The sequence below is a fragment of the Talaromyces atroroseus genome, assembly GCF_001907595.1.
Source record: "Talaromyces atroroseus strain IBT 11181 chromosome Unknown scaffold_23, whole genome shotgun sequence".
Lineage (NCBI taxonomy): Eukaryota > Fungi > Ascomycota > Eurotiomycetes > Eurotiales > Trichocomaceae > Talaromyces > Talaromyces atroroseus.
In genome coordinates, this window is record NW_017971455.1 from 24,554 (window position 1) to 45,771 (window position 21,218).

At 27.0% G+C, this 21,218-nt stretch overlaps 2 protein-coding genes across 2 annotated transcripts, besides 6 other annotated features; one reads left to right on the forward strand and one right to left on the reverse strand.

Moving 5' to 3' along the window:
• Positions 1-426: part of a repeat region (Identified by RepeatMasker using a combination of RepBase library and repeat library created with RepeatScout) that runs on past the window's edge.
• A 115-nt stretch (positions 427-541) lies between these two features.
• UA08_09465 (hypothetical protein) lies at positions 542-3,602 on the reverse strand (the record flags this gene model as incomplete). The annotated part of the gene is made up of 4 exons (XM_020265399.1): positions 542-960; positions 1,019-2,582; positions 2,641-3,284; positions 3,356-3,602. 4 exons carry the CDS (start codon positions 3,600-3,602, stop codon positions 542-544), a joined length of 2,874 nt encoding a protein of 957 aa, XP_020115385.1.
• A 699-nt stretch (positions 3,603-4,301) lies between these two features.
• On the forward strand, positions 4,302-6,822 carry UA08_09466 (hypothetical protein; the record flags this gene model as incomplete). The annotated part of the gene is made up of 3 exons (XM_020265400.1): positions 4,302-5,470; positions 5,529-6,768; positions 6,805-6,822. 3 exons carry the CDS (start codon positions 4,302-4,304, stop codon positions 6,820-6,822), a joined length of 2,427 nt encoding a protein of 808 aa, XP_020115383.1.
• A 108-nt stretch (positions 6,823-6,930) lies between these two features.
• Positions 6,931-6,985: a repeat region (Identified by RepeatMasker using a combination of RepBase library and repeat library created with RepeatScout).
• Positions 6,980-7,605: a repeat region (Identified by RepeatMasker using a combination of RepBase library and repeat library created with RepeatScout).
• Positions 7,393-14,922: a repeat region (Identified by RepeatMasker using a combination of RepBase library and repeat library created with RepeatScout).
• Positions 14,922-17,120: a repeat region (Identified by RepeatMasker using a combination of RepBase library and repeat library created with RepeatScout).
• Positions 16,141-21,218: part of a repeat region (Identified by RepeatMasker using a combination of RepBase library and repeat library created with RepeatScout) that runs on past the window's edge.

Below are 21,218 nucleotides of genomic sequence, written 5' to 3' on the forward strand. Positions count from 1 at the left end.
AGTATAATAATTAGTAGTATAATTTAAGTAAATTATAATGATATTAAATTATAATAATGAAGTTTTTATTATAGTATTTAAGAATATGTTAAAAGAAGAAATATAAATAGAATTTATTAAGATAGATTAATTAAATAATATTAATAAGTTTATTAAATAAGCTATTAAAATTAATAATAAATTCTATAAGATAAGATAAAAAAGAAAGAAGATATAAGAATAATAAAGATATAAGATAAAGTTTATCTTTAGATATTAGAATTAGATAAATAAAAGATCTAAGTATTAAGATTCTTATAGATTATAATTAATAGAACTTAATATAATAATTAATAAGAAATTAAAGAGATAATTTGATAAAAGCAAGATAGAATATTTTAACTATAAAAAGAAAGAATACTATAAATAAGAATATAGAAGTTAATTTGAAGATGAAAGTGTAGGGATCTCCCACAAACTTTTTATTTAGCTATTCCGGTCAAATCCTTGTAAATCCTAGCCGAACGAACTTGCGGCGATAATCATTCTGCTCCCTGTCACCTCACAGCGCGATGTCCTGATACAGCCGCGTTGCAAATGTATTACAGTTGTTGGTCCAATATACGTACGGTCCCATGGTGTTCGCCAGCACTTGCCCTCTGGCCTGGATTTGGGCAAAATCCAGTCCCTGGCGTATAGGTCCCAGGTCGGAATACACCACCGTGAACGGTCCATACGTTCTCTTCGCATTATCTCCGTCCCAGGTGGCTGCTGAAGCCGTGCGGATCATGAAAATAACCCTACCGCCCTGAGCTCGAATATCGTAGGCATACCCCTGCCAGTCACGGTTGAGCGTGACGACCACGCGTTTGGTATTGCCGCACGAGTCGACATCTTCGGTCTGACGGCGCGCAACGGTGACATAGCCGGCAATGAGCTGGTAGTGCTCAGGGAGCGCAATCACGCCAGTGGGTGGCCATTCTGCCAAGGTTAGCCTGTATATTTAGAATATAGTCGAGTGGAGTGTTGCATGACTTACGAGCTTTGATGGCCCATCCCTGTCCATCGACCCAGTCGGTGTTTTTCTTGCTATGCACCGTGCTGGAAAGAATCTTGAACTTATTGCTGTCGACATAGTGGGTATTGGTCGGCACGGGGGCATCCGCGCGTTTCGCCTTGGCCTGGCAGGTTGGTTCGTCCTTGTCCCCTGTCTTGGTTGGAGTATCAGACTTGCTGGGAGGCCGATCCGGAACATCGGTCGGTTTTGTCGTGGGCTCACTGAAACTCAGCGTGTGCTTCTTTCCAAACACCTTGAATTCGGCCTTGCCCTCCTTTTCGATCCCCTTAACACACCCGTCGATGATGGCGGGAGTAGCAGCGATCTCGATAGCATCTGCAATTTCACCGAAAATGGGAATCAGGTCTTCAACCAGCTCCAGCGGCGCCAGCAGCGCGGGCACAGCAATACGACAGAATGCCTTTGCTGCTATATCTAATGCTGCCTGCTCCGCGGCAGCCTCTGCTGCAGCCTTTGCTGCATCCTCCAGGTCATCCTGGAGACTTGAGCTGGTCGGCTGAAAGTTGGCACAACAGAAGCTCTGCAACCCACCATGGCAGTTTTTGTCACCGGCTTTACTGTCATGCGAATTGGTATTGGTTGTCAGTTCCGTTTCGCCATCCGCACAGCCCCCAATGCAGCTCAGCCCGGCTCCGCGATACCCTCGCCATTGACAGGTGCCAACGTTGGTCTTGGAGTCGCAGCATAAGCTGCGGTAGGACTTGGAGGCGCAGCGGTTCGAGGTGCTGAGCTGGCCCGGCTGCCCATTGAATTGAGCCACCTCCCCAGTTCCTGGCTTACAGGTCTGTCCGCAGTCCGCAACGTAGCATGTCAACCCGGCCAGGCTATCCTTGGATGACTGGTCCGCGTCCGCCTGCTGGCTAGGCGTCACGCTCGTACCAGCCGCCGCAGCAGACCCGCCAAAGCCATTGTCAGCCGTTTGCGAAACCTGATCGACGGCCCAGACCATCAGGCCGCCGAGACAGCGGCTGTTGGCAAAGTCGCGCTTTTGCTTAAAGGTATCTCCATCGTCGTATGACACCCATTGATTATCGGCCCAGCTGATCCACTTCACCGCCGCGGTCTTGTCCCACACAGGCTGCACGCCATATTCGGTGATCACGTCGCTGATTTCCTCATAGTTTAGGATGCCGGAAGCCTGGGAGCAAGGGCCTGCATCTCCGCCGCCGGAGAACTGGCAGACACCGTTCGGCGTGTTGCAGTTTGGGTCTTCCAGCGTGAAGGATCGACCGTACCACCCCTGGCCCATGACAACCTTGCTTGAATCAACCCCGGCGCGCCAGAGGAGATCCAGCGCAAGATCGATCTCGGTAATATTGGTGTGGGGTGCGATGTACGGTCCGACATATATCGACTGCGCATCCCAGACGCCGTGCAAATCATAGGCCATCAGGTTGAACCAGTCGACTGAATCTTGAATACCCGGGAGGTCGAAGTGCTGGAGATACCAGTACGATGTGGGAAGGGTCACCGTGAGGCCATACTTCGTGCCAAATGCGGCGCGGATCTCATGGCAAAGTGTGACCTGGTGTCAATCATCAGTCTTCCTCTCTCCTCCGACTCGGCTATCACGAGTGGCTTACGAAGTTCTCTGTATCCGCGGGGACACCACCGCGATCATCCGCCCCGGGATATTCCCAGTCAAGATCCAGTCCGTCAAACCCGTATGTGTTCATGAATTGAATTACGCCATTGATAAACGCCTGGCGATTTGCGGCAGAGCTCGCCATATCGCTAAATGCTCTCTGTGTCGAACCTGGATCAGTGAATGACCAACCCCCTACCGAAATCCACGTTTCCAAACCGGGTTTATTGCCCTTCAAGGCCGTGAACCGGCTGTATAGCGACGCGGCGTTACCATCCATCGGGCTGATCTGGAAAGAGGTCGGGTCAAAAAAGGCGAAGGCGAAATTGATTGAGGTAAACCCATCCAAGTTAAGATCTTCCGGAGCAACCTGGTCACATGTGCGAGTATTTGCCCATGATTCATAGTAACCGATATTGCGCTTGCCCACGCTATTGCCCCCTGTTGAACAAGCCGGTCGTTTCACGCTGCCACAGCCACCATATTCCGTGGAGCAGGTCGAATATTCCGGATCATCTGGGTTGGACCAAACACAAAACTCGGTGGTAGATCCGCAGAAGCCGAATTCAGAGCAGCAGACGTTGAGAGGGCATGTCTGCTGGCCTTCAACAGCATACGGTCCGCATTCTGCCTTGGCGTCGCCTACAGTCGGTGTCAGAAGAAGAAGCAGACATGGGAAGCGAGAGAGAGAGTTAGCTCTTCTGGCAGCTCACAGTTAGATTGGCAACCTGTCCCGCAGAACGCAGCCGAATAACCGCACAGATTGTCACTGCCACAACAAGCTCCATTTGCGCAAGGCGTGGCGGCGTTGCAGGTTCCAGTAGGCAGATCTCGCGAGTGGAGGAGACCATGCTGATAGGAATGGTTTAGGGAACTACCGTGATTCACTTCGAAACGGGATTTTGCAGAAGTCAGCGACGCCTGGCCGGCGAGGACCGCTAACCAGACACTGGACCGCATGATTGAGTAGAAATCGGGATTGAATTGGAGGCAGCACGAAGAGATGAGAGTAAATACCACGAAGTTATGATTACTTCCAAGGTTGCATTCTCATTGAGGTATATTACTAGTAGTTAATAGCCAACCCGGCCGAAAAAGCTGAAATTGTCATTCCTTGGATGTACTAATTATATGCAAGACCATCATCTAGCCTCTGTGAGTTGCATAAGACGTACGTACTAGGCCCAGTAGTTAGATTAATGTAATTTAAATAGATCTAGCACTGTGGTCTAATGGGGCCGATTCTCGTATCGCCGCACACCTCGTGATAATTGCAGGAGTGCATTGGCTAAACAAGACCACAATGTAAGGAGTATTGCCACCACAAAAACAAATACATCCTGGCTGAATGGTGAGGCTGAATGGTGAGATTAACGGGCACGTGGTTTACGGTTACATTGAGGGGAGAGCTGAAGAGCAATCTTGCATTAGTAGTATCATAGCCCACTTCTTGAAGACGCCACCATCCATCTCACCGGTCAATAATACTTCTTCATTTGCTCGGGTACTCAGTAGGATCCCAGTGATGTGTATTTTATTGCTGTCTTGTTATCTTAGGGCAACGACTACCTAGGTAGGCGTCCATAATCCAAATTTCCTGCTCGAATCTACAACTTCTGTCTGCATCTACACACAGCCCAACTGCTACAGCTTCATACAATGCAGCACATTGTTCTGCTGACAACCGCTCTTCTGTTAGCAGCAGAGTGCACGGCTCAATCCAGTCTCTATCCGGCTGTGGATCCCACTGCTCTTGCGAATGCCTTCAATATCAGTCTGGCGTGTCTTGACGCCCTTAATGAGACCGTCGTTTGCGATGGAACCTTGCTCCAGATGGCTGGAGATGTCGACAACTACCTCTGGGACATTGACAATGTTACTGCCCTGTGCACCACGGATTGTCTCTCTTCCGCCGCCACCTGGTTTGCGGATGTACGTACCGAATGTGCAAATGATGCCATTGCTGTCAATGGCCGGCTAATCCCTCCTATGACAATCCCTGGGCGAGTTTTGGATGGCATGAACATTGCCTGTCTTTCACCAGACACGGACGTTCTCATGGATCCAGGAGTCAATGGCACCTTGTTAACCTCGGTTCTGCTTTCTGAGACCAATTCAACTGTGACAGCCGACTCAACGGTTCCCACCCCGACTCCATCAACCCAAGGAACGGTATCCAGCCGCAAACGGCAAGCCAGCCCTTCATATTGTCTGATAGAGTCCTACTCGTGGGTTGGGTCGGACATCATCCGCCCTCTCTGTCCTGATGGCGCAGCAACAACGGGTAACGACACCTCTCAATGCGTGGATCCTACCGACGTCCCACCAGAAAACGAGCGACTGGCCAATCTGTACCCTGATTCCCTCCTTTGCAGCGATTGCTTCATCAAGATGTTCTATCTTCGCGTAGCATCTCCATATCTACCAGATCTAGATTACTCTGATTATCTGGTGGGCCAGTTCTATGACATTGTCAGTGTCTGTAACAACACAGACATGCCGGACTTGCTCGTTCGACCGCCACCGTACTACGACTCTACGCTGGATATTTCATCTAATGCCACTGACACGACAAACCAGACCACCACAACGGCAACTGTGGCATGCAATCAGACACTGGGGTTGGCCGAGTTAGGCAATCTGACTGTCCCCGATCCGTCAGCTAATGGTACTATCTGGTGTGACGCGATATCGACTCTCTACAATGTTACCACTGGCGATCTCATCCTGGAATTCGGAAATGCCTTCTGTTTGCCAGACGTAAATTTCACTTCGGCCTGCGTTCCTGCGGGTTGCACCATGGCACAGGTTCCCCTGAATGCAACTTGGTCAGTTATCATCCGTCTACTTGTTTGCTTGCCCCTAACTGATGACTTGCTCGAGTAGCGACTCCATGTCCTCCCTTATCTCCACAGCAAACAACTCCATCACCTCGACACAATTCCAGACCTGGAACCCCAATCTCCTTGGCTTCTGCGACGATCTTGCCGCTGATCAGTACGTCTGCATCAGCGCCCCCGGCGGCTCGTATATCTCTCCCCCCGCGTCGAATGAAACGAGTAGCGATTCGTCTCAGGCACGAGGCGGCGGAGACGGCACTGGGACGGCAACGGGCAGCGGAAGTGTGGCCGGGGGTGGGCGCAACGCAACCTTCGTGTCCGCCGGCGAATCCCCTCCAACCCCAACACAATCCGGCATCACTCCATTGTGCACGGAGTACGCACAGGCGCAGTCCGGAGACGGATGCTGGTCTCTAACGACGTTGTGGCAAATCTCCGAGAGCGACTTCTATGCCTGGAATCCTGTTCTTGGGACTGCTGGCGAGAATTGCTCAACGGCGCTTTTAGCTGGTGACTGGTACTGCATTGGTGTGCAGGGAGCGACAACCAGCTCATCTGCACCATCTACCGCGACGACTACTCCACCAGCAGCAACTCCCTCCCCAGTACAACCAGGGATTGATCCTCAATGCACGGCATATGCGGAAGCTCAGTCTGGTGATTACTGTTCCGCTTTCGCTACAGAGTACAACATCACAACCGCCGAGCTGTACGAATGGAACCCTGTCCTCGGAGCCAATGGCCAAAACTGTTCACTGCAATTTCAAGAAAACACGTACTATTGCATTGGAGCAGCGTCTACCTCGCCGTCCACAACCGCCTCTACAATCGCTTCTACAACATCTACTTCCAGTCCCACCACAACGCTGGCAGTACCATCTCCCGCCCAAACCGGGATTGACCCTGACTGTACCGCATATGCTGAAGCAGTATCGGGTGACTACTGCTCCGAATTTGCAACCGCCAACAACATTACCCCGGCTCAACTGTATGCATGGAATCCTATCCTTGGAACCGATGGGGCCGGGTGTTCAACCGAATTCCAGGCGGATACATGGTACTGCGTAGGCGTGCCTTCCAGCTCGCCAGTCTCCGTTCCCAGTCCGGTGCAGAGTGGGATCGCAAGTAACTGCGACCAGTATGCGGAAGCTGTGAGCGGTGATACATGTTCTGGGTTTGCTGTGGCACATGATATCACCACAGCCCAATTTTATTCATGGAATACTATCTTGGGCACGGAGGGAGCTAATTGCGCTTTGGAGTTCCAGGCGAACACATATTATTGTGTAGGTGTTAGTTCGTGAGGGGTACTTGAATAATAGATAGTAGCAGTGGTGTAGAGATAGGAGATGGACAGTGACAAAGAATGAAACGATAGTATATGTTCATTTTAGTGCTGGATTATTAGGGCTTTAGCCTTCCCGTGATTGGAGATGTATTTAAACTTTTGACAGCGGATTATGACCGCTATTCCGAATACAGCATGTAATCCACAACTGTCACGCGCCTGGATCCACCCTAGTTGTCACTGGTTGTGTCGAGGTACAATACAATAAATGAACCACACAAAGGTTCATGAGAGTAACTTATTAATAAGATTAGACGTAGTTTAGACTTGTTAATAATAAAGATTAGTTATTTATAATTAAGATAGAAGAAGCACCTTAAGATATTATAATACTTTAAGTAGATTTGCCTTATTAATCCTCTTAATATATAACCAAGTAATTTAGATTAAAGAGTTATACTAAGTAAAAACTAAGTATAGAAATAAATATATTTATATAGTATTTCTAGTATATATTTTAATATATATCCTGGATATATATTAATATACACTCTAGTATATAGCTATAGTATATATTAGTATATACTATATATCTTCTTAGCAAGTATATACTTATTATATTTTTTTTTATATTAATTATAAGTCTATATATTTAGTGACTATCTTGCATATTAGTATATATAAATAATTAATTATAGTGTTAGCTATTTTAATTAAGTATTTTCTTCTAATAGTATTAGTTTCTATTTAATATTATATAAATTAATTTTATAATATTATTTTTCTCTTCTTAGGACCTTTATTTTTAAAGATATAAATAAAAAAACTTACTCTTTGTCGGAAACTTCGGTTTGATTACCGTCGAGTATAGCTAGGATAGCTATTAATAGGCAAAATTAATAAGCTTCTAAGATCGAAAGATCTCAATAGATAAAAGAAATAAGAATAAGGCTATAAATATCCTAATTAATAAAAGATTATATATTTAAATTATTATAGTTAATTCAAGATAATAGAAGAAAATTAAATATATAATAAATAAGCATCCTTATATAGCTTTCCTTTATTATAGCTAATATAATAATAGTTCTGCTTGCTCTATCTTAATTAATATAATTAATATAATAATAGTTTTGCTAGTTCTATTATTTTAATTCTAAGACTTTATAGATAATTCTTTATTCTAATATATATTAGTTCTATAATAACTAATCTAATCTATTAGCTATAATATTTTGATTTTTTAATAATTCTTTTCTCTAAAAACTGATATCTTAACAGTTTAATAAATAACTTATATCCTTTAAAGTGTAAATAATTAATTCTAACTTCTTAAATATTTTAAATATACAATTTTATAGTTTTGTGCTAATTATATCTTTAAAGTAAAATATTAATAAGAATAATCTTGCACTATATATTAAGTAATCTAATATAGAATTATTTTTATTTTATTTTTATTATTTCTTACTGAATAAGATTTATATAAAATCAGAAATATTATTACACTATAATAAGTATATATAAAACAATCATTATAAGTATATTTTAATAGCTTTATCTAATCTTATATAGAAAAAATTTCTTTATACTTAGAAATACTTAAAAGAAAATAGAGACAGGATAAATATTAAAATTAAAATTCTCTTAGTAAAACACACTTATTTTAATAAATAGCAAAAACTATTACAAAAGCATGCTAATTAATTTATTTAATTAGATATAAAAGATATTAAAGAGTTAAAAAGATTAGAAAAAATAGAAGAAAAGATAAAAGTAAAATAAATAAAAGAATAATAAAAGACTAAAAAGCTTCTAATTACTACTTTTATTTTATAAAATAATAATCTTATTCTTAATATTAACTTTAATCCTTTTATTTTTTTTAATTATACTTCTATCTCTATTCTTAAATCTTTTTAAAGTAATTTAAATACTTAATAGATTCTTATATATCTTCTTCAAGTCTATATCCTTTTTATTTTATAAAATAATAGATGTATCCTTTTTCTAATTTATATTATAATATTCTTTTAACTTTATATTTTTTATTATCTGCTGCTTTATTTTTATTTATTAAATTAATAATTAATTCTAATAATAAGATATAAAATATTAAGTATATTTATATTTTTATTAATAACTAGAATTTATAATTATTATTTATAAGTTTTTCTTTAATAATAAATAGTTTAAATTTAATTATATTAAATTTATCACTTAATCTTATACTTTTAATGTTAAAATTTTTTAATTCTAGTATTTATTATAAAAGATAAACTCTCTCTTTCTTTTTAAGTACTAATACGTCCTTGCGCTTCTTATTATAATATCTTTTTATTCTTATTTCTATCTATTTAATATCTTTTAACAAATTACTATACAATAATTATATATATATTATTTAGATATTTACTTTATTAAATGCTTCTTCTTATTTAATATTTTCTTAACTTATTCTTAGAATTCTTTCTAGATTAGTAAAATATAATACTTATCCTATTAATATATTTATAGTATTATTTATTGCAAATTAAGTAATTAATAATAATTTTATCTAATTATCTTAATTCTAATCTAAATAATATCTTAGATATTATTTAACTGCTTAAATTATTTTTTTAATCTAGTCATCAGTTTATTAATAATATATAGTTAATAAATTATATTCTATTTTATAATTTTTTATAATTGTCTGCTAGAATTTAAATCTAAATAGTTTATCTCTATTAAATATAATTTCACTTAATAATTTAAATATTATAAATACTTCTTATAATATTAATATTATATATTATTATGCTATTAAACTTTTTAATATTAATTTTAAGATAATATATTTTATAAGTTTATCTATAATAATAATAACTTTAATATATATAATTCCTAAAATAAGATTCTTTAACTCTAATAAGCCTTATATAAAATCTATTATAATCTTCTACTATACTTTTATCAATGTTTCTAGAATCTATATTCTTTCATAAAATCAATGATTAATTAATTTATTACAATTATAACTATCATATTTCTTAATATAATTTTTAACTAATTTTCTCATTCTTAAGAAATAATATATTTGTTATATTTTTTCTATTATTCAGTCAATTTTATAATATCCTTTAATTAGTAAATTATAGTTCATTTAAATAACTTCTATAATTATTAAAAATAATATTAATATTAATCTTCTCTAAATAGCTAATCTATTCTTAATTACTGCTTTATTATTATATAGTACTATCTATAGTATTTTATTATTTCTAATAACTTCTATTATCTTTTTATAAAAATCTTTACTTTTTATCATAATTATTATTACTAGTATTGCTTTATCATTATAGTAAATTCTATCTTTATTTTCTATTAATATATTTGTTTATAGCTATTATATTTTAATTATATAATCTACTCTTTTACTTAATACATCAGTAATAATATTTTCTTTTCTTTTAATATGTTTAATTTAAAACTTAAATCTTAATAAATACTCTGATTATTTAATTTATTTATTAATAAGCTTTTTAATTATTATAAAATACTTTAGATTATAGTGATTACTTTTTATAATTATTTCTTCTTTAACTTCTTATAAGTAATATCTTTATTACTTAAATATTTTAACTATTATGAGTAGCTCTCTATTATAAATATTATAATTTCTTTCTATGATGATAAATTATCTAAAATAGAAAATAATAGATCATAATTATTTATTATCTCCTAATTATTTTAAAACAATCTTTAATATATATCCTAATATATCTAGTTAAATTATATTTAATTTTTCTAGATTATAAAGTATAAGAATCGGTGCTTTTTTAATTAATTCCTTAATTTTCTTAAATGCTTATTGTTATTATTCTATTTAATTAAAATCTTAATCTTTTTATAGTAATTCTATAATTAGTTATATTATTTCTATATAATTCTTTAAGTATTTTTTAATATATTTTATTACACTTAAGAATTGCTATATTTTATTAATATTTATTAGAATAGATTAATTAAGTATTATATCTTTCTTTTCTAATTAGATCTTTAATCTTTCTAGTATATAAACTATTCTTAAGTAATTAATAGTTATAATATTAAATTCATACTTCTTAATCTTAAATGTTAATCTTTCATTTATGAGTACTGTTATAACTAATTATATATATTCTTTATATTCTTCTAAGTTTTATAAGTATATAATAATATTATCAAAATAGATTATAATAAACTTATTTAAATATTTCTACAGAACATATGTTATATATTGCGTAAATTATACTAGTAGGTTCTTTAAATCTATTAATATAATTATTTATTTAAATAGTCCTTTATCTATAAGAAAAGCTGTTTTTTAAATATTATCTTTAGCTATTTATAGATTATAATAACCTCATTAAATATTAAAGACTGTTATGATCTTTACTTTTTATAAGAAATCTTTTTTTTATTTTTAATAAGGCATCTTATTTATATTATCTACTATTCTATTATTTAGTGCTCTATAATTAATAATTATTTATTTAATTATATCTTTTTTATTAATAAATATTAATTATGCTAATACTTTTCTATATTCTAGTTATATATACATTACTTTATAAAATTTATTAATAAATTTATTCTTAAATTCTAATTTATCTCTTAACTTATAATATTATTTAACTGATAATAATGTAAATTCTTTTTTTAATTTAATTTATACTTTAAATTCTTTATTATATATTAGTAATTACTATTCTTTTTTTATAAATAGTTTAATAAACTTATAGTACTTTTTTAATAATTTTGCTAAAACTTCTATAAGTTCCTTTTTATATAATTTTTTTAGTTTTGGTTTTATTTTCTATATTTTTTTAATGATTTTTATCTTATCAATTATTTATACTTATTAGATTATCTTAATTTCTTTTATATTATTATTTCTAATTCTTTTCTTTTTTCTTTTACTTTAATTCTTCTGACTATTTTATAACTTTTTTATATTTTATACTTTATTTTCCTTATTAATGTATTTAATATTTTTAGTAAACATTATCTTCCATTCTTATTTTATTATTTTTTATGCTGTTCTTTCAGCTTCTAGTAATATACTAAGGATTTTCTTTAATTCCTTATATAGCTATGCAATTTTTTTAATATTTTTTTTAATTATTTGTGTCTTCAATGCTATTTTATTAATAATTATTATTTTTTTGGTCTAGTTAATTATTAGATTTTAGGTTTATAATTATATTATTCTAAATATAGTGTTATAATATTTTCTTAATACTAATGCAATATTAAGTATAATTATTATAGCATATTATCTTGATTTTATAATAATATTTAATATTTATCTTTTGTAGCCTTAACTGATTATTTTTCTATTAATAAAGATAATTATTGTTTATTTGTTGGTTTAGGTTATAAATAGTCTTGCTTTTTTTATAAATTCTTTTTTAATATAATTATAGGCTGCTTTTAAATCTAATAAGATTTTTATATCTTTTCTATTAATTTTTACTAATATTACTACTATTTAGCTGACTACTTTTAGTTTTATAGTTATTATAATAAATTCTGTTATAATTATATGCTTTTTTTAATATTTTTATTAATATTTAAAATATTTCTTAATATTATAATAATACTATTTATATAATCCTTCTACTTTATATTTAGTGATTATAATATTATTATAATAAGGGTATGTAGGTTCTTAATAGATATACTAATATTCTATTTATTCCTATAGATATTTAAGTCTTAATTCTTCAATTATTTCTAAGATCCTTAGAAATCATCTCTTTTTTTCTTTTTCTATAAGATATATTTTACATAATGAGTTATAATATATTATCTAATATACTTTCTAATATAAATTTTCTCCTAATACTAGATAGTGATGATAAGAGTAATTTCTTATATATTTAATTATTCTATTATAAAAGTGTCGTCCTTGCTTATATAATATATATTTATATATATTAACTAAAGATGTATATTTTTGTCTATATTATTAATATATATAATATATTTATTCTTTATAATATTTACATTTTTTAATATAATCTTTCTATTTTTATTAAGACCTCTCCTAGTAAGTTATATTTACTAATATATAACTACACTAGTTATTCTCTTAAAGCTAAATAGTATTATCTTATATTTTATTTAATTCTTTCTTAATAAGATTTTTATCTAATTCTCAATATAGGTCCTTATAAGTTATTATTATTAGCTTATCATCCTATAATATTAATTAAGTATAAAGTAATTTTTCTAATAAAGATTTTACTTAGATATTCTTTATACTAAAGTCTTCTATATTAATTTCTTTTAAATTAATATCTTTACTATATCTTTCTACTAAGTCTTTAATATTTTTAAGATAATATATAAAAAATATCTAGCCAATTAATTCTTCTCTTAAATTATAAGATTAGTGTCCTTTTTTTATATTAATATTAACTTATTTTATTTATTTAATACTTTTTCTAAGACTAGATCTTTTCTATTTTTATTTTTTATCTTTATTACTTAAATTACTAAGTATTTTCTTTAATTATTCTAAAGCTTCCTACTTTTTAATTTATTATATCTATTTTACTTAAATTTATTTATAATTTATTATCTATTCTAATTATTATTCTTTATCTTTAACTAATTACTTCAAGTCTTTATTAGAATCAATCTCATTATTAGCTATCCCGCCAGCTTTATTATTATTAATTAAAATTAATAGAATCATTATTATGATTTACTCTTTTAAACCTAAAATAACCAGTTTCTAGTTCTTTTTTAACTTTCAATATTAATTCACAAAATGATTTAGTTTTCCATAATTAAAATAAGCTTTATTTTTTCTTAATTTATCTTTTTCTTCTTTAAATAAGATTATATTTAATTATATTATTATATCTCCATCCTTATTTTTAATTTATTTCTAATATAAGTTTATTTTATTCCTTCTAAACTCTCCTTTTTCCATTTATTATATATATATAGTTAAATTAATCTAGAATATTATTTCTATTATTACTTAAGATATTTCTAGTTATAATGTTATTATTAAGATTTAATCTTTAATATTATCTTTTAATTCTTTATAAAACTAGTCTTTAAATCCTTAATTATTCCATAAAAATCTTTTTAATATCTATAAGAATTTCAAAATATATTCTTTAACTAAGATTTATTATTTAATATATTAAATCTTATTAATAGCTTTAATTATCTTATTAATAATTCTCTATAACTAGTTAAGTTTTTCTTTATAGTACTAATAACTAAAAAATATTATAATTATCTTAGGATTTCTTTATTTTTTATTATTATATACTTAGTATTAATTAGTAATATATAAAGTAAATTATTTTATAATCTCTCTATTAAGGAAGCTTGATACTACTAGTACTTTATTAGATTTATTTATAATTTATTTACTATTATATATAAAATAAAATTATATTCAAGTAAGATATATTTTAAGAATTCTATATTCTCTCTTAAATAAAATTATTATTTTAATCTTAATTTTTTAAAATATTTAACTTAATCTTTCTTTATTATTAATTATAGCTTATTTTAATTCTTTAATATATTATAATAATACTACTATCTCTCTATTATTAATAGTTATAGTATTCCTATTATTAGTATTAGGAATTTACAAATTAAAATTTAGAGTTACTAAAACTAGGATTTAAGATATTATTATTATTTATTTTTAAGACTTTTCTTTTAACTAAGGGTCTTAAATTGTTAGAAATTTTAGTTTGATTATTATTAAGTATAGTTAAGATAACTATTAATAGATAAAGTTAATAGATTTTTAGGATTAAAAGATCTTAATAAATAAAAGAAATAAAAATAAGACTATAAATATCCTAATTAATAGAAGATTATATACTTAAGTTATTATAGTTAATTTAAAATAATAGAAAAAAATTAAATATATAATAAATAAGCATCCCTATATAGCTTTTCTTTATTATAGCTAATATAGTAATAACTCTACTTACTTTATTCTAATTAATATAATTAATATAATAATAGCTCTACTGGCTCTGTTACCTTAATTCTAAGGCTTTGCAGGTAATCCTTTGTTCTGATGTGCATTAGTCCCATAGTGACTAACCTGATCCATTGGCTGTGATGTTCTGATTCTCTGACACTCTTATTTTTAGCATAATCCTACTTTCTTTATAGGTAAGTGTTTAAAATATATTAATATATTTAAGCTAAGTCTTTAAATTTATCAGTATTATTATTAAGTTAATTATATTCTTAAAAATAGTTTTTCTATAAATAATCTATGTTTTTATTATAATCATTTAAATTAATTTTATTTTATAGATTTAAAGAATTAAAATTATGCCTTTTATATTTAGAATAATTAAAAATATAAATATTATTTTTATAATAATTATAAATAGTCTTAGTTTAAGAAAGAAAAAAATAAGATTAAGTCTAATCTTAAGTCTATTAAGTTTTAGTTAGAAAAAACTATAAAGATTTAATATAAATTATTTATTTAAATTTATTAGCTTTATAAATAATAAAAACTTTTTAAAAAATGTAATGATAAAATATTAAATTGTAATATAAATATTATAAATATTCTTAATAAAGAAGATTCTAAAGATCCTATTTTAACTCCTTTAAATAAATAGTATCTTAATATTATTATATCCTTCTTAGATATTAAAATATTACTTATTAATCCTAAATTATTTCTACTAGATATACTCTTATCTTAGGATTTTCTTCCTTTAGATTTTAATATTAATAAAACTTCTTAATTACCTTTTTTATCTTAATAAGATTTTTAATAATTTTCTAGATATTTTCTAATTTATTATATCCTTTCTATTATATTAAATAGTTTTTATAGTTTTCTGACATTCTAGTTGCTAATATTTTTTTAATCTTATAAATTTCTTATCTAATAATAATATTAATTTATATTTTTATATTTTATAGTACTAGTTTTAATAATAATATATAGAATATAAGATAAATTTTTATAAAGTCTAATAATTTAAGTTTATAATTAATTTTTTTTAATTTTTTCTTTAATTTTAAATAGTTCTAGTTATAGATGATTAAGTTTATTACTTTTTTATAATATTTGTAAATTTTTTTAAGAGAGATAGACCTTCTTTTTTTTCTTAAAATTAAGTCCTTTCTAATTCTTATAATTGTATCTTTCTATATTGATTTATTCTTTATATTTTATTTCTTATTATAGGTAAAGATATATAACTTTTATATTATTAACTATTTTTTTTATAGTTTCTACTATTAGCTAGTTATAGTATAATTATCCTAGTATTCTTGCTTCTCTTTTAGTATATATTATAAATAATGTTATCTTTATTATAGATTACTTACTTATATTATATACTAGTTATATTATTAGAAATAATTCTGTCTAATTATCTTATTAATAGTTTATATAGTTTTATAAGTATTATTTAAATATCTAATTTATTTATTCTATTTTTGTAATTCTTAGCTTTACTAACCCCCTTTTTAGTTTAATAGTTTTTATAATCTAGGTTTTATAGTTATATCTTATTAGATTTAATTAATCCTATTTCTAGTAAATCTTTAGATTATATTTTCTTAACTAAAGTATATTAAGAATTATATTATCCCTTTCTAATTTTATAATATTAAAGTTAATATATTTATAATATATTCTAATATTTATTATAAGCTATTTACTTTTATTTTTAATAGTATTATTATTTATGAATTATTCTCTATTTAGTCCTATTAATAATAGTAATTTACACTTCTTAACTCTTAATATTCCTAGTTTTTATTTATTAATAGATTTATATAATTTTTAATTGCTTTTAAATTAATTATTACTTAAATATATTATTCTAATATATTAATTCTAATTCTTAAATACTTTTTATATACTATTATTTTTAATATTTTCTTTTCTTCTAGAATAATAATAAGTAATTATAATTAATTAATTTCTTATTCTAATTCTTTATTTTTTAATATTGTCTATTTTTTTAAAAGTCTATAGAGATTATTATAAAAGTCTAAATCTTTTCTTTTAAATATAACTTATTTATAGAATTTTATTTTGCTATTTTAATTATTAATTTTTTCTTTAATTTCTTTTTATTTTCTTTAATATTTTTTATTTAATATATCTTATTTTTTAGAGATTTTTTTTTCTTTAATTAATTCCTATTAAGTTTAATTTAAGCTTAATATAGATTTCTAATCTTTCTAATCTCTAATCTCTATTAATTATTAAAGATTAAAATATATCTTTTTTATTTTATCTCTTAACTTTTCTATAATTAATAATTCTTTTTGTTTATTTTCTTTTCTTATCTAATAATAGTTTTTTAGAGACTTAATTTTCTTTTTTTCCTTAGGAAATTATATAGTATTAATTTTAGTATCTTAATATATTAAATAATCATTATTATAATAAGCTGTTTATAATAATCCTTAATATCTAGGATGATCTACTTTATTATATTAATATTAATAATCACTTATATATTCTAAGATACTATTTTCTTATTTATCTTTAATATTAATCTTTTTATATAATTTTAGTATCTTATTCTATTAAGTATTTTAGATTCTATCTTTATCTTCTTAAATATCTTAATCTCTTTCTAGATTATATATATATTTAGAATATATTATTTTTTTATATAGCCACCTAGTTTCTTCTATCTCTAAGAAACTACTATAGATATTATTATATTTATAAATATTATATTCTTTATTAGTTATAACTTCACTATTATATTCCTTATTATACTTTATAATTTTAAATTATCTTTTCTTAATTACTTTAAATTATTGTTCTTTAATTACTTTAAATTATTATTTTAATTAATTTTTATATTTTTATTTATAATATCCCTTCTTTTTATAATTAAAATATTCTATCTTACTTTTATTAAATTATCTTTTTAATTTCTTATTAATTATTATATTAAATTCTATTAATTATAATCTATAAAAATCTTAATACTTAAATCCTTTATTTATCTAATTTTAATATCTAAAGATTAATTTTATCTTATATCTCTATTATCCTTATATTTCTTTTCTTTTTTATCTTATCTCATAGAATTTATTATTAATTTTAATAGCTTATTTAATAAATTTATTAATATTATCTAATTAATTTATCTTAATAAATTTTATTTATATTTTTTCTTTTAATATATTTTTAAATACTATAATAAGGACTTTATTATTATAATTTAATATTATTACAATTTACTTAAATTATACTATTAATTACTATACTAATCTAGTCTAATATAATTATTATAATTATTTTTTAATATTTTATATTTTATCTATATTCTTAAATACTAGCTTAAACTTTTTCTTAAATTATTTATAAGATCCTAGTATTTTTATAATATTAATACTTTAATTTTTCTTTTCCTTATTATAGTATTTATGAAGTACTAGTTTAATCTATTAAAAAGCTTCTTCTATTAGATAAATTATTACAAAAACTATCTTAGATTCTTTTATTTTTAATATTATGCTATTAATTATAATATATATATTTATTTATATAAAAAAGTTCTTTAATTTTATTTATTTCTTACTAAAGACTTATAGTTTTAATATTTTAGATTATTTTATTATTATAATTGCTTTTAATTCTTTAATATATTTTTAAAATGTTTCTTTATTAATAAAAGTTATTATTAATCTAATATTTAAAATAATTATATTTCCTATTATCTTAGATTAGTCTATAGATATTCTTTTCTTTTATCTAAACTTTCTTATCTCTTATAATAGTACTTGTCCTATATTATTCTTTAAAATCAAGATAATAGCTCTTTTATCATACACCTAAATCTATTCTAATTATTACTGATTATATTAAGGTATAATATAATAAATAAATCATGTAAAGATTTATAAAGGTAATTTATTAATAAGATTAAATATAATTTAGATTTATCAGTAATAAAGGTTAGTTAATTATAATTAAGATAGAAGAAGTGTGACGGCCTAGTATGATTTGGCTTGGCGGCACACGGTTACTGTGGAAGTACCCGCGGGCCGCCTCCCATGGACGAATCACATGCAGGGAAGATATGGGGCTAGATATGTCTTATGGGGATTATTCTGTGTTTTAATTTATGCTGTAGATTGCTGGAGGATTTATGTGATATTAAGAAGGGTAAATGGTCTTTGCTAGTTAGTATTCTATATTGTTAGAATTTTTTAGAAATCTAGATTATTAGGTACTAGCATATAATAGAGATAGTTTATAGGTATCTAGAATGAAAGAAAGTATAAGTAGGAGAAAAAGGACTAGTAGTTATTCTTTTCTTTTTTTCTTTTCTTTAATTTAGTCTCTTTGTATTTAGTGATTAAATAAATTTAGTATTATATTATTATATTAGATTAAATTTTTATTTATTTATTAATATTAATTCTTATAAATTTATAAGTAGATTAATATCTTAATCTTAGATAATTTAATATATTTGATTTAAGATTACTTTTTTTCTTATTTTATTATCTTTAAACTAAGATCTAGATTCTAGATTTAAAAACTAAAATAATTTAACTGCTTGAGCTAGTATTAAAGAAGTTAGATAAATACTATTTATTATATTTTTTTTAGAAGTAAAAGATAATAAAGAATAAAAATCTTAGAATATTAAATATAAGATATTTAAGAAATATATAGATAAGAATCTAGTTATATTATTTAGTTAATTAATATAAGAATAGTATAAGAATCTATATTAAATTAATATATTAAAGAAATAATAAGATATTTATAAAGAGATTATTATAAATTAATATAAAGTAATAAAAGAATTAATAGAAAAATAAGATCTTTTATAATATTAATTTATTAAATTAAACCTTAAAGAACCTTCTTTTATTACTAAAAATAATAATAAAAAGACTATTAAATTTTTTAATAGATTAATCTTAACTAATAAAAAAGATCTTTCTTTTAAATTCTAACTTATTGGAGTTAAAAATAAATTAAAGATTAATATTAATTATTATCTAGATTTTTTAATTTATATAGTATATATATAATATATATACTATAAAAAAGCAGTAAACTATATTTTTTTCTAATTCTAAGATAATACTACTAAACTATATAAGAATATTAAAGATATTTTTAAATATTTTAAAACTATCTACTATAATATAAACTAAATTATTAATATAAAGACTATATTTTATTATCTAATTATAAAGCTAAGCAACTAATTTTAGATCTTTCTATTAATATTTATATATTATATCTAAGAATCAGAGACTTTATATATATAATAAAAGGATAAATTATATAATAAGCTAAATCCTAAGTTAATAAAATTAATAATTAAAAAGATAAATAATAATAATATTTTTTACTCTAAATTTATAATTTAGTATACTTAGATAGTCAATTACTTAGAATAGATTTAGAAAATTAAAAAGTATATTTATTTATATAATAATAGAAGAAGTTAAATTATAGAAATATTATATAATTAATTTAATGCTAATACTAATAGTAGCTCTAATAATAATAATAAAGAAGCATAATATAACTATTTAAGTAAAAAAGAATATATTAAACTCTTTAAAAAAAAAATATTATTATTATAAGATTTAAGAATATTAAGCTAGTAATTATTCTCTTAAAAATAATCAATCTAAAAATAATATTACTAGGCAACTTAAGATAATAGATAAAAATAAGTAGACTGCTATCTAGGAAAAAGATTTTAATTCAGAAAATAATAATATTTAGGAAAAGTCTCTATCCTAAATAAAGTTTATATCAATCTATATAAATTAAATGTTAGATAGTTAATAGAATCTAATAAAAAAAATTTTATTATATCTATATAATTTATTTAAAAAATATACTTAATATTTATTAAAGTATTAATTAATACTAGAGTAAATAAATTAGTATTTATTAATACTTATTTAACTATATTATTAGTAAGATTTTTTAATCTTAAGATAATACTCTTAAAAGAGCTAGTAAGGGTGAAAGAATATAATAAGAAAAAATAAAATAGAATCTCTCACACACTTAAGTTAATATTAATTATTAATAGAAGATATTATATTAAAATGCTATTTCTAATTCTTAATATTAAAATACATAATATAATATTAGATAAAATATAGCTTGCTAAGTATAATATCTTAATAGATTACTAGAACTGATAATTAATTTAGTCTAAAGATATCTTTTTAAAAGATTAAGCTATAAAGACTAATTATTATATAATTCTTAGGGTTATTTTGTAATAGTCAAGAGATATTAATCTATAATATTAAAAGAATATAATATACTATAATTATTTTATAGAAATAGAGGACTAGATGATAAAAAAACTTAATCTAAGCTGCTTTTAGGCCTAAGGCTTAGAAGCAAAGAATCTCACCAACTAATTAGAAGCCTTAAAATTT